General features: G+C 36.5%; 1 protein-coding gene across 1 annotated transcript in view; it reads right to left on the bottom strand.

The window, feature by feature from the left end:
- Positions 1-13,642, bottom strand: part of LOC126251468 (unconventional myosin ID) — a 156,002-nt gene that overhangs the window by 69,691 nt on the left and 72,669 nt on the right. The window contains exons 8-11 of the mRNA XM_049951907.1: positions 11,347-11,516; positions 7,349-7,458; positions 7,038-7,188; positions 1,361-1,605 (exon numbers count right to left, since the gene is read on the bottom strand). Of these exons, the coding sequence (XP_049807864.1) occupies positions 1,361-1,605; positions 7,038-7,188; positions 7,349-7,458; positions 11,347-11,516 (676 nt within the window). The remainder of the gene's footprint in view (positions 1-1,360; positions 1,606-7,037; positions 7,189-7,348; positions 7,459-11,346; positions 11,517-13,642) is intronic.

Genomic DNA, 13,642 nt, shown 5'->3' on the forward strand with positions numbered 1-13,642 from the left:
GAACCAGTTTTGCTTTGTGTGCAGGTGCATTGTCGTGTAAACAATTACTCTGCCATGTCTTCTGGCCCATTCTGGACTTTTTTCGATCAATGCGTAGTTCAAATTGATCATTTGTTGTCTGAAGCAATTAGTATTCACAGTTTCACCAGGTTTTAGAAGCTCATGATACACCACACCTTTCTGATCCCACCAAACACAGAGCACTGTCTTCTTGTCAAATCGATCGGGTTTTGCAGTTGATGCTGATGATTGTCCCGGATTAATCCATGATTTTTCCCGTTTAGTATTCTTAAAATAAATCCATTTTTCATCGCTAGTAACAATTTGATGCAAAATTTATTTTCTTTCATGTCTTTGAAGCAAAATTTGACAAATGGTTTTTCGGTTTTCCATCTGTCTTTCATTCAATTCATGTGGCACCCATTTTCCACACTTTTGGATCTTTCCCATAGCTTTCAAACGGTCAAAAATTGTTGTGCAACATTTAGCATTGCTGCTTCTGACTCAAAGTATCATCTTCATCCAATATTGCTTGCAATTCGGCGTCTTCGAACTTTTTTGGTGGTCTTCCACGTTCTTCATTTCTTACATCAAAATCATTATTTCTGAACCATTGAAACCATCTTTTGCATGTTGCTTCTAATAGAGCATGATCACCATATGCCTTGACAAGCATTCGATGCGACTCTGCAGCACTTTCTTTGAAATGAAAACAAAAAATTAATGCTTTCCGCAAATCATCACTTTCTGGTACAAAATTCGACATTGTTAACACGATGAAAACATATGATGTTTGTTCCATGACTTGATGTATATTAAATATCTTTGACAGATGTCATACCAACCAAAGAAAAAAAAATTAAGGCTCGTTCACAACAAATGTTCCCTATCGACACATTTGTATCTTAACGCTCCTTTCATTCCGGTACACCTGGTAGAGGACACACTGTCCATTTATTCTAGTGATGTGTTAGTTTTATTAAACTGCTTATTATTAGCAGTATAGTTCCCACAATTTTATCCTATAAAATAACTTGTTATGCCTTACAGTCCAGAGAAAAAGCTACTAACTTTCTAACAGTCTGGCATTGTAAACACTAACAGCAACATCTGAACATTCAATGTTTACAACTGTTGCTGTAAACAACATTTTACATATACCTCATTCAGGTGAAGACAACTTACTACACTACACATTCAAGAGATTATTTTTGCATTACTGAAAACAGAGTGTAAAATCTGCTTTGGAACTGAAATGTTTCTGGGTCATCAGACAACTAAACTCTGGCTGGCAAATTACTTAAAAAGAAATGAAGATTCTTTTATCTTCTTCTTTAAGAAATCCAAAGTGAGATATTACCGTTTAAGAAACTTTGTGTAACTCTGGCGATGCGCGAATCCTGCTCTGCGCACTCTGCAATTTTCCAAGAGCCCGAGGTATCGCACTTGGTGTTCCACTCGCTCAGAGTCAAATACACTAGCAGATTTCACATCATTTGGCTTAATGCACCGGACATAGAATGGTTCCTTGCTCTTCAGAGTCTTCACTAAAGCAATCATGGAGTTTTTGAACAAGGTCCCTGCTGTCAGTGGCCTTTTGGTTGTCTGTGGAGAAGTAAATGTTTAAAACATACAATTTAGAGATAATCCAGAATTTGGAGCAAAATGTTATTTACAACATGAAAGAAGTTTTGATCACGGCACCTCAGATAGAAAAATAATGACTACTCAGTCTGCTATCGCAATTTCCACTCCACAACTTGTTACAATATGTTGAAGACAATCTGGCCTTAGGCCTTGCATTAAATAAGTATCTAGATTCTCAAGGACCATGAAGAAAACAGAAGGTGAGGAGATGTATATGAAGAAAGAAGAAGATGGACATAATTTATGGTTAATGTAATACTGACAATGGCCTAGCAAATTTCACTAGCCTTGAGGTTAGTTAAAGTGAAGTTGGTAGTTGGTTTGGGGAAGGAGACCAGACAGCGAGGTCATCGGTCTCATCGGATTAGGGAAGGATGGGGAAGGAAGTCGGCCGTGCCCTTTGAAAGGAACCATCCCGGCATTTGCCTGGAGTGATTTAGGGAAATCACGGAAAACCTAAATCAGGATGGCCGGACGCGGGATTGAACCGTCGTCCTCCCGAATGCGAGTCCAGTGTCTAACCACTGCGCCACCTCGCTCGGTGGTTAAAGTGAAGTGTACTTTGTTGCAAAGGTATTCAACAAGCTCTTCCCTAATGAAACTAGAAATTACAAATCTTTAACAATTCAAAAGAAAATGAAAAACATACATCTGATTACTTAAATTCAAGAATTGAAAAATGACTATAAGGCAAGTAGCAGTGTTCACATAATAAAACTGCATGACTACTAATAGTGTATTATACAAAAGTCTCTGTTACAATGTAAGTAAACATTTACTTTGAAAAACATAAACATAATCAAGTAAATATCAAGTTACCAACAGCAAACATAAACAGCAGCTATTCAATACAAGTGAGAAGTACCAGACTCCTCCCACTCGAAGAGTAGGTGCTAGGGGCTTTACTTCTAATTTATTGTGATACAATTAGCTGGACTAATCACAAATAGCACTAACCATAAGTAAAGCAAAGCTGAATGATGCATTGTTTGCTCGAGGTTATATACCCTTGCCTTCCTCCAACCTTTGAAATGGGTATCTAGTTACAGGGGAACTTCCAGTTTAACGTAAGACTCTGGACCGTGGATAGTAACATTTTATTCTTAATACAATGTACAGATAATGTACCTGATATTTGTCTCTCTTGATTCACTTCACATCCTTGAAGGTTTTCTTTCTTAATGGGATCTATGGAACTTAATGAATGAATGAATGAATGAATGAATGAATGAATGAAATGAAATGAAATGAACTATACTTGTTACAAAAATCAGCATTGAATTTGGTAATCGTAAAATGAATTTCTGGCAAGCAAATTTCTGTTTTTACACACATATGTTCTGCATCACAATCTACTAACATATATAGTTCAATTACACACCTCACTACAACAACAAGAGATGTTATGCAAATAGAAAGTGAAAGGGCAATACATGAAATTATGAAAGTCCCTGCAAAAATTTGTTAAAAGAATATGGTGATGGGAACATAATTTCTGGAAGCCCAGTAACAGCTGAGCAGAATCATAAAATGGGATGGGACAGAGAGAGAGAGGGAGGGAGGGATTTGAGAAAAATAAAGTGTAGAACTACTGCAGAATACACAATAAAAAGGATTTTAAATAATGACTTACATTTAAATTACTAACATGTAAGTACATACTAGAAAAAAATAATGTATTTATATATAAACTAAATGTTAATGAAATTTTGTAGGAAACCTTTACTCCACATGGACACAATTGATACACTATCTCAGACCATATAATCAAAAGGCAGCTGGTTGTAACCTCTCAAGACCAAATCTGTCCTTCCCCTCCTTTTATTGAATTAATTAATAGACAGCATCTTCACAGTATTCTTGATATACTCAAGAGTCTCTCATTAGTTTATATGTTCCCCATTTCTATACGATTCTGCATGTCATATCAATGCTGGGTCGTTAGTACTCTTGACAGCAGAGCACGCGCCTCTTTCTCAAGTGCTCTGCTATAACTGGCTTCCATATAGGTATAGTATGGGATGCAACAGCATCTTGACTTGCCACCAGAGCATGGCAAGTGCATGGCTGATCCATGTGGGATTAACACAGCTACAGTGTGCAAGATAGTGTGCAAGTACACTTTGCATACCTCAGCAGAAGTTGTTGAAGATTACCAGTACTGTCTCACTTAATGATGGCCACATGAGAACTTATACATGATCGTGTAGATGGCACAGCCAACTAAGTGATTGTTCACAGGCATGCAGATGTCACACACTTGATTTCATTAGCACATAGGCTATGAATCTGCAGTGTGCATATGTGCAATGCACTTTGCTTTAAAACAGAGCTGGATAAAATACATTCCAATGGGGAATAATGAATACACACAAAAATTATTCATTATTCATGAATGGGAAATATTATTTGAAACATTATTCACTTAGATGAATAAAAACATTTATTTGTCATCTGTGAATAAAATTTTACAAATAACAGAAAAATTTGAGCTCAAATAGTATTTATTACTCCAATTCCTTGTCATTTATTAAACATGTGTACTTTTTGTTGCCTTTAAATTAGTTTTCACAAGGAATCTTTTATTCAAAAATCTTATCAGAAGTTTCAGTCGATTTTTGAAGATTTGCCATTGTGACGGTAAAGAAAATATATTCTACACATTCAAAGAAGACATTGCTGTTATATCTCCCACAATGATCTTTATTTCACTAACTGTACATGACTTTCAACTCACAATCTTCTTCAGCAAAAACTGAGAAGTCATCGATTCTGCCATAATTTCTGGCAAATAATTAATTGTGATTCTACATTAGCTTCACTTTCTAAATCACTTTCAAAATAAAATTTTCTTTTTAAGTCATATCATCATTTGAAACTTGCGAGTCAATTTCTTCAACATTTCTTTGGTTATTATACAGCAATAGTTTTTTGTAAGCCTCCCTTAGTCGTGTAAAGCAATATAGGTGAACTATTTGTTTTTAAATTGTGGATAAGACACTACTGAAATAACTACAGCTGTTGTAGAAAAGTGAAAAATGTCTTCCAATCCTCTCTTCACATTTTTCAACATGTACATTATTCGTTATTTAAGTTACACATAAATTTGTTTAAATGATTTACTTATTCGAATAATAATGCAGGTAGAAATTTGTTTGGATAATGCCCATCTCTGCTCGCCACTGCACCTCGCACTTCCTTCCTCTTTCCGTTCATAGCAATTAATTGTATGTATTACAATGAGTCCTAATCAGTCATTTCATCAATTTACTAATGAGAACCTACAGTGTCACTTAACTGAAGTTTTTTTGTGGATTTTAAATGAGATTGACAATTTTAATCTGTTGTCACACTCCTCAACATAAATAATGTCAGTGTGATTCTAGCAGCAGACTGAATGCGAGCATTATTTCATCAGCTATTCTTTCATGCAAATTTACAGCTCCACAGCTAAATCAATTGCCTTCAATAACATTCAATAATCGATTACCACTTTAATTTCCATTGTAAATGTGGTGTTATTTGGTGAATCTCAGGTGTACAGCACACACTTTTTCCATAGAAAACATGGGAAATCAACAGTAAAAAGAAATTCTAATTCTAAATGCATTCCAACACTTGTTGGGCTCATTAGTGCCACTATGTTTTGATGAAGCTGTATAGAATCTGTTGCCTTAGCCATGTGGCAGGGGCATGCACCTGCAGCCCAGCACTCAGTGACTGCATACCACTTGATACTCGAGTGAAAACACTGCCAAGTGCATGGTTTCACGATTCGTACAAAGCAAGTAATGGGTAGCGTGTGCTGCTCACACAATTCCGCCTCGCTGATGCAGTGCTCTCCTTGCAATGGCTTCAACGAGTGGAGAGGCACTACCTACGTTTTATTGATGTTAAAATCACTGTTGTTTAGGGAAATAATATAAATCTTGAATATATAGCTGATTTTTTTCCCACCTACTGCCGATAAGATATTCAATTTCTTAACCAATGTGTCCCTTCATCCCACTGCAATAAAATAATGAAGAACAGCTGCTTGAAGCATTTAATAACTGGCACAAAGTCTACACAAAACTTTACTGTTACAGTCTGATCAAAATTACTTGTTAGCTGAACTTCATTAATAGGAATTTGCTTTCAGAGTCACACATAAACTTGTCTGGCACTGAAAATGCACTGTACCATTGTATCAGTTCACTAGCAGGTTTTGAGTTATGTGCTGCACATTCATAACTTGTTACTGGATCCTGCAGGCAGGCCATTCAATGTTACTGTGAAAAAGTCTTTCTGCCCATGTTGGCAGCATGTTCGCTGTTGTTGGAGTCTTAACTGGCAGTCCGCTGACAGCTAATGTGGCAATGCTGCAGCATGACATGAAAAACATCAAATAACAAGTACTTTTAATCAGAGTGTAGTAGGCACTATGACAACGATTTCTATACGTTAACAACTGACAAGCAGCTTTACAAAACAAACTATTAAGTCATGTTTAATGTTGCTCAAAATGCATACCACCATATCAAATTGTCAAGCCTATTATATATTTTATGTGTCTGCCAAATCTGGGGGACAAGAATATAACAACGCACAACTTAAATTTTGTATCTGAAACAATAACTTAGCCCCATAAACGTCAAAAGAGGATTTGATTGCAGGACAGTTTATGCACGAATTCAAAAAGTTGTCAGTAAAAAGATATTGAAAATAAATGGGAAAAACAATTTTGGTGTACAAATTTTTATAACACTGGAGTTGATCTTTCCCCCTCCTATTCTCTCGCTTTGCTGTGCTAAAGATGACCTCTAAACATGAAGCATGGATCTGTATGCAATTATTTATGAAAACTGTGAATGGACAGAGAGTATTCACAAGGAAACTGATACATGATTTCCATACTATGCCCATTAGGCCATGGTCTAAGGCATATTTCCAAAACCTTTAAGGATATAAATAATTGACAAGAAAGCCTACATTATGTGAAGGAAACAGTCTATTAATGGTAGCATTATGAATGAACAAAATGTTGGAAATGGTGTCATATATTCACAGGAGGTAGAATCAATGTGCACTACGGTCCCAAATGTGTTAAGCCCTCTGTGAACTTGGGATAAACCCTGTGAAGAACTGAAGGTCCAATATGTGCATATCAGTGTTCTTAAAATATACAAACTTCTAACAATCATTCCACTTGGCCTTAAGCAAAATGAGTGCAGGCCTGATCTCAAAAATTTAACAAAACGAAAAACAGTTGTGTTTCTCCTCCCATGGCATGAAAACACAGTAAATACATTTCTCAACCACCAGAACTATTTGCGATTAGAACTGGCCACTGTATCTTTACTTCAATGAACAACTCTTATATATTACTAAAGCATATGTTATATACAAACCTTTGTTATATCCATTGCACCTTCAGGCCACATGCTGCTAATTAACTTATTAGACGAGTTGAAAAGAAGTCGCTTGAAATCTTGAAACAAAGTATCTTTGTTCTTGTCAAGAAAACCAATGATGTTATACACCACATCTCCTGCGTAGTGCCTAAAAAAAAGAACATTGCAATTGGAAATCATTTGAGGTTACTGTCTCAAATTCTATCCGTCGCCTTCCAAGCAACATGATGAAGTCTCATTAATTTACATACAATTAGACTATTAACTGTTAAAATATAAAAAATATCTGTTACTACAGCAAAACTGACCTAATGCGAAACTCTACTTTATGCTTTAGTTCCTTGTCCATTGGATTTAGCTGGCGACTTGTGAAATGTTCATGGTTAGACAGTTTTTCATCCATAGCTTCCAGCAGCATCTGTAAAATAAATAACCTTCAAAATATATCAATAACATGTTATTGTATTGGTAACAGCAGATATGAACACACAATCAATACATAAATTATGGATAGCATTGTTTGAAGTTAATCTGCTTGAATTGCTTATCATTCCAAGTTAAATCTGACAGATATCTCTAATAGTACATGGGATGCTGCTACATAGACAATATGCATATGCATTAGGAAACAAACATTCAGCCATAATGGCAATGAGGATACAAAATCAAAAATTAAAGGCAAATATAGAAATAAACTGATAGCAATACCAAAAGTTAATGATAAAGATTAGGAACATAATTCATTTGATGGCTAAAATGATTTTTTTGTGGAAATGTTGAGCCATAGAGCACAAAAGAAAATATTCTTGAGCAAAGATTAAAATGTGAAGACGGCATAGAAGCTCAAGGAAAGAGTAGTACAATTATATTTCACAAAGGTTTCATAAAGTAATGTGCATTCATTCCTCATGGAAACAACATCATTCAGAATTAAAAATGCAATATTAAGAGACGTCTGCTATAAGAAAGAATGGTAACAAAAAAGGACAATCTGGGATTAAATAACAACATGAAAAGGATACCGTATTTACTCGAATCTAAGCCGCACTCGAATCTAAGCCGCACCTGAAAAATGAGACTCGAAATCAAGGAAAAAAAATTTTCCGAAACTAAGCCGCACCTGAAATTCGAGACTCGAAATTCACGAGGAGAGAAAAGTTTTAGGCCGCACCTCCAAATCGAAACAAAGTTGGTCCATTTTAATATGAGACACAATTTAGGTCAAATGAATGATGATACAACTACAGTAGTTTGGTTCGAGTTGTAAGCTTAGCAGTTAAGCCAGTTAAGCTTTACAAGGTAGCCATTGCTATGCGTCAGGCGCTCCGTCCGTATTGATACGGGTACCCTTCCTTTTTCACGTGCTTCGTCTGGTTTGAATTGATTGCTTATTTTTCTTTGATCTGATAAGTGCCATTTTCTTTGCTATAGATGTTAACATCACTCTAAGCTGAAAATGCATTACTGTACTGTGTGATGCATTGTTTGTCGCATTCTGATAGTGCGTGTTCACGGCCTGTCGCCCCTCGCGGCATGGTTTGCTTTTCTGCGCGCTACCGCAGCTTTTTAAAAAAAAAAAAAGAAGAGGAATTGTCTCATTAGCGAAACAATGGCAAGAGACTGCTATTTGTTGTTATTTACACTGCTGCTTTCTTTGATAATGATCAACAAGAACCAAATAATAGATTGCGTATGGTAGAAGATGTTCTGAACAAGAGTTTAGCGAAAATTTTTCCCCGTTTGAAAATCTTTGCAGACGCCGCTTTAGTACATTACATTACAGTTGCACAGAAATTAGTCATCTTAGATTTAAAAATCTAGTCAATTGCCGTGCTTCATTTCTGACTGTATCACTATTAGCCGTAAGAATAATACGAATATAAACATGACATGATATGTATATTCTTCCGCGTTTGCTGTTGTCTCACTCTAGTTTCGTAGTTTATTAGGCAGATAGGATTTAAATGAGATAGCAGCAAACACGAAAGAATACATCGCAAAATGTTTATATTCGTATTATTCTTATGGTGAAGAGAATACTGTATGTGATTCACAATTCATAAAAGTTCCTATTAGCAACCATCTCTTCTCACAGGTAGGAAAAAATTCAGAGCATAGAGTTAGCCATATTGACAAAAACCCCAAACAGTCTTGCCAGTCGGATTTTTTTGGTACATTGAAATGCTGCTACATTCGAACATGAACAATACGGGATTTGTATTTATTTCGTTGTTTTGTTGGATAATGTATGGAAATGCAGTGGTCGAAATTCGGGGCGGAGAAAAAAACTCGTCTTCCACTTTTTTTTTGTTTTTTTTTTTTTAACGGCACAGAGGTTTTGGCGCCAGTATTTATCTTTGTGCCTGCAGAGCAAGCCTGTGTAGCGCTACATATTTTCGATGGCAGAAGTTAGTTGTGGCGGCACCTACCAACATTTTTCAGAGCTTCCGCTTACTTTGCACTCGATTCTAAGCCGCAGGCGGTTTTTTGGATTACAAAAACCAGAAAAAAAGTGCGGCTTAGATTCGAGTTAATACGGTATATTGCTGCTCACATCATGGAGGAAGTATTAAGTAACAAGCACGTAAACTGTAAAAAGACTGCTAGACGTTATTCAGCTGTCAGACTAAGTCCTTCATCAGACATAGGCACAACAAAACAACACACACACACACACACACACACACACACACACACACACAGTGGCCACAAGTGTTTTTCGTTTTATGAAGGATTTACAATTATAATACCAGAAGAAAGAAAGAGTTGCACTATCCTCTACTTAACCTATCTTTAGTACAGAAAGGGGTAAAATATTATGCTGTAAAACTTTCTGATAAATTACCGGATGAAATAAAATGTCCGACAGACAGTAGTAATAGTTTCAAAAATAAATTGAACTTGACAACTCCTTCTATACCATAGAAGAATTCTTGAAAAAGAATAAATAAATCTATAGGTATAATATATGCATTTTGTGCCATTTAAAGGAATGGGGTAGGTGATAAAAATTTTAAGCTTAAAAAGAAGAAGAAGAAGAAGAAGAAGAAGAAGAAAAGAATCTTGACTCATGCATGCATTTCTTACACATTTGACACGTTTCACATCATAACGGTTACTGTGAGATTGATCAATTTAACACATAACTAACTTAGTCCAGTAGCTGAATAATATCACCCACCTAATACTATAGGAAAATATCTATTGTACAGTGGCTGCAGAACAGAAAAATCCAATGTGACAAAGGAGCCTCTGTACTCCTGGATTAGGGAGAATGGAGTGGCAGCGAAGTCATATGCAGTTGACATACTGGCAACAAGAAAGGGCCACAAAGTAATTCACTTGCCACTACACAGTCGCAATTTGAATGCCACTGAGTTAGTGTGGGCAAAAATAAAAAGAATCTTTCAGGAACGCAACATTACAGGTGACATATCGTCTCAAAATCTGTTGACTCTTTCAAGTGCTTGTTTTCAGGCTGTTACTGAGAAACACTGGAAAGATTACTGCAAAAAGATACAACAGCTTGAGCAGGAGTACTGGAGGCATGACAGTGTGATGGAAATAGCCAATGACAACCTCATTGTCGAGGTCGGCTCTTCAGATACCAGTCACGAGTTAGAGAAAATGATTACGTGTGAAAATGAGACTGCTAGTGCATCAGAATTATCAGAAGCTTCAGAAAAATTGGCCTGTTTCATTCTTGTTTTATTATACATCTGTGTTGAATGTTATTATAGCTTTGCTAAAATGTGTGGCATCCAATAAATTTAAAAAATAAACAAATTTAAAAAATAAACAGGAAGTTATCTTCCATTCCTAGTATCGTAAATTGATCTTTTGTCTACTTCTAATTCTGCATTTATTTTGATACGCTAACTGATAATGAGGATGTTAATGACTTTATTTAATATGTCAGTACAAACAGTGATCTCAATTTCAATAGCACTAAGAATTTAACTGATGGTTAACTCTGTCCTACACATAGGTGCTTTTCTAGAAGTTTAAGGAAGACGTTTGTGTTGCCTGCACTGTGTGCTTGCAGTACATGGAGGAGGAGCTTGTTCCCCTCCTCACCCTGCCTCTCCCCTCAGCAGCCCTAGTGCTTGCTCCCCACTCCACTGGGAGATGCCTAGTAATAGTTTGCTTTCAGTATTTCATTATATAACATACAAATATTACACATAAACAAAACATATAATATATTAAACAAATATGCAAAAAGCATATATTCTAGGAAATTTTTCGAACACATTCTCACAAATAAACAGTGATAATCAACACAGAATTCGGTAATAAAGCAGACCTCATCTGTAATCTTTCCAACAGTCAGGCAAGCCTCATCTAATATTGCTAAAACACCTTTGTGTGGTTGCTCCACTAGGTCACAGATGATTTGATTATTAAAGTACTCTATGTTCTTCCACTCAATTCCTTCACGACAGTACTCTTCTTGTTCCTGCTTAAGAACAAGTTCTGCAAAGAAATGAAATCAAACACAAGATATGAGGATGAATTTCAGTGATGAAAAACTTAAGTAGGTTAACTTTTACTGTTAGCAATAAAGAAATAAAAATCACTGAATTAGTAAAATGTGGAAATTTGTGGTAAGATCTTATGGGACCACAATGCTGATGTCATCGGTCCCTAAGCTTACACGCTACTTAATGTAACTTAAACTAACTTACACTAAGGACAACACACACACCCTTGCCCGAGGGAGGACTCGAACTGGGGGTAGCCGCACAAACACTGAATTAGTATTTAAAATGCAGACGATCACGTAAATGAAAAATAAAAGTGGGAAAAGGAGATATGGAAGTGGAAGATTAAGGCTATACATACTTTGTGGATAGATTTCAAATACTGCCAGATCTAAAGCTATGTGGCAAGGAAGAGCCTGAATTTGCTTATTAGTTGGCTGAAGAATGAAGTCTTCAAATAATGGTACACGAGACCAAAAAATGATTCGAGTTTGATCTCGCAAAGATTTGCAGGTTTCAAAAATAGGCCATTCTGGTGTTCGTTGTTTATGACTTGTATTGTAGGCGTTATAAGAATGGTGGTGTATCAATTGTTTTACACAATTGATCAAAATAACAGAGTGCACTTTCTTGCCACTTGAGAACATTATAGAAATAAACTGGTGTGCAAAAGTTAAGGATGAAAGTAACTTTTACATGATCTATCACTGTCAAGTAAGATGGGGTGAAACTTGGACCACACATAAAAAGAACTGCTACAATATAGTAAATAAGGTAACTGACAGAAACATGCAATGAGATGAACAGAAATGGTACTTTCATTCAAAGACAATAATTACACTGAAATCTCCATGATTTATTATGTTCCCGTAAACACTAAAAAAGATTCTTAATAGGGTATGTGATCACCATGGATGTCAATGCATACCCTCATGCTGCCACTAGGTAGCTAACAAGTCCTTGTGCCAGGGTATTCCATCCTTCCACCAGCATGGGTAACAACTGCTGGATGGTGGTCATGCTGTAGTAGGTCTTCCCATTGCATCCCACACCCCATGTGCTCAATGGAATATAAGTTGCAGGAAATGGTAGGGCAGTCCATTCTCTGAAAATCCTCTCTTCCCAAAGGCTCCTCCACCCAAGCAATCCAATTTAGTTGTGCATTTTCATCCATAAAAATGAAATCAGCGTCTAATACACACCAGAAAAGGTGTGTGGGGAAACAGTATCCTGTCAAAATAACACTAAACAGTGAGTGTGAGGGTAGATAATGCACCCAGGAACACTGTAAAACATGATTGCCTTGACGTTAAAGGTATTATGGTGTGAGGAGACAATATTGCACAAGGGTTCTGCCCTCAAAATCTTTGAATATGGTACACTCACCTGTTTATGTTACAGTGACACAGCACTCCTCTCCCATGTGAGTTTTTCAGGGTTGCATTCAGCCCTGACTTTGTTTCTTATGGATGAGAGTGAACAACCGCATTGAAACTACATAAGTGGAGGAGCTCTTGGAAACAGAGCATATTCAGTGACTGGACCACACTGCCTATGTTAGCAACTTAAACCCCATAAAATGTGTGTTGTGTGTTATGTATATAGACTGAAGCAGTGAGTGAAAATTTGTACCAAGGCTGGGAATCGAACCTGGGTCTCCTGCTTACTTGGCAGTCGTGTTAGCCACTAAGCCACCATGGCACAGTGGTTCACATAACTGCATGAATTACCTTGGCATGCCTCCCTCCTCAATCCAAATTCTCACTGTCGCCCCAGTCTACTTTGAATTCCCCCTTCCACATAAACAGGATTTTCGAGATTGTCCATGTTCTGGAATAGCACCTCAGCATCAAATGTAAGTAGGTGCTTACACAAATGACACAGTTTTAGAGACTTTACTGGTCTCATACAGATATGATTTATGTACATAGACTGAAGTTTCATACACTGATGTACAACAACAAAAGAACAAAAATAACTTTCGCATGCTATGTCGCTGCCAATAACATAGCTTGATGAAACTTGGAACATACATAAAAAGAACTGCTACAGTATAGTACAGAAGGTAACTCAAAAAACACTCAGTGAGATGAATAGAAACAGCACTTTTATTCAAAG

Source organism: Schistocerca nitens, chromosome 4 (genome assembly GCF_023898315.1).
Source record: "Schistocerca nitens isolate TAMUIC-IGC-003100 chromosome 4, iqSchNite1.1, whole genome shotgun sequence".
Classification (NCBI taxonomy): domain Eukaryota; kingdom Metazoa; phylum Arthropoda; class Insecta; order Orthoptera; family Acrididae; genus Schistocerca; species Schistocerca nitens.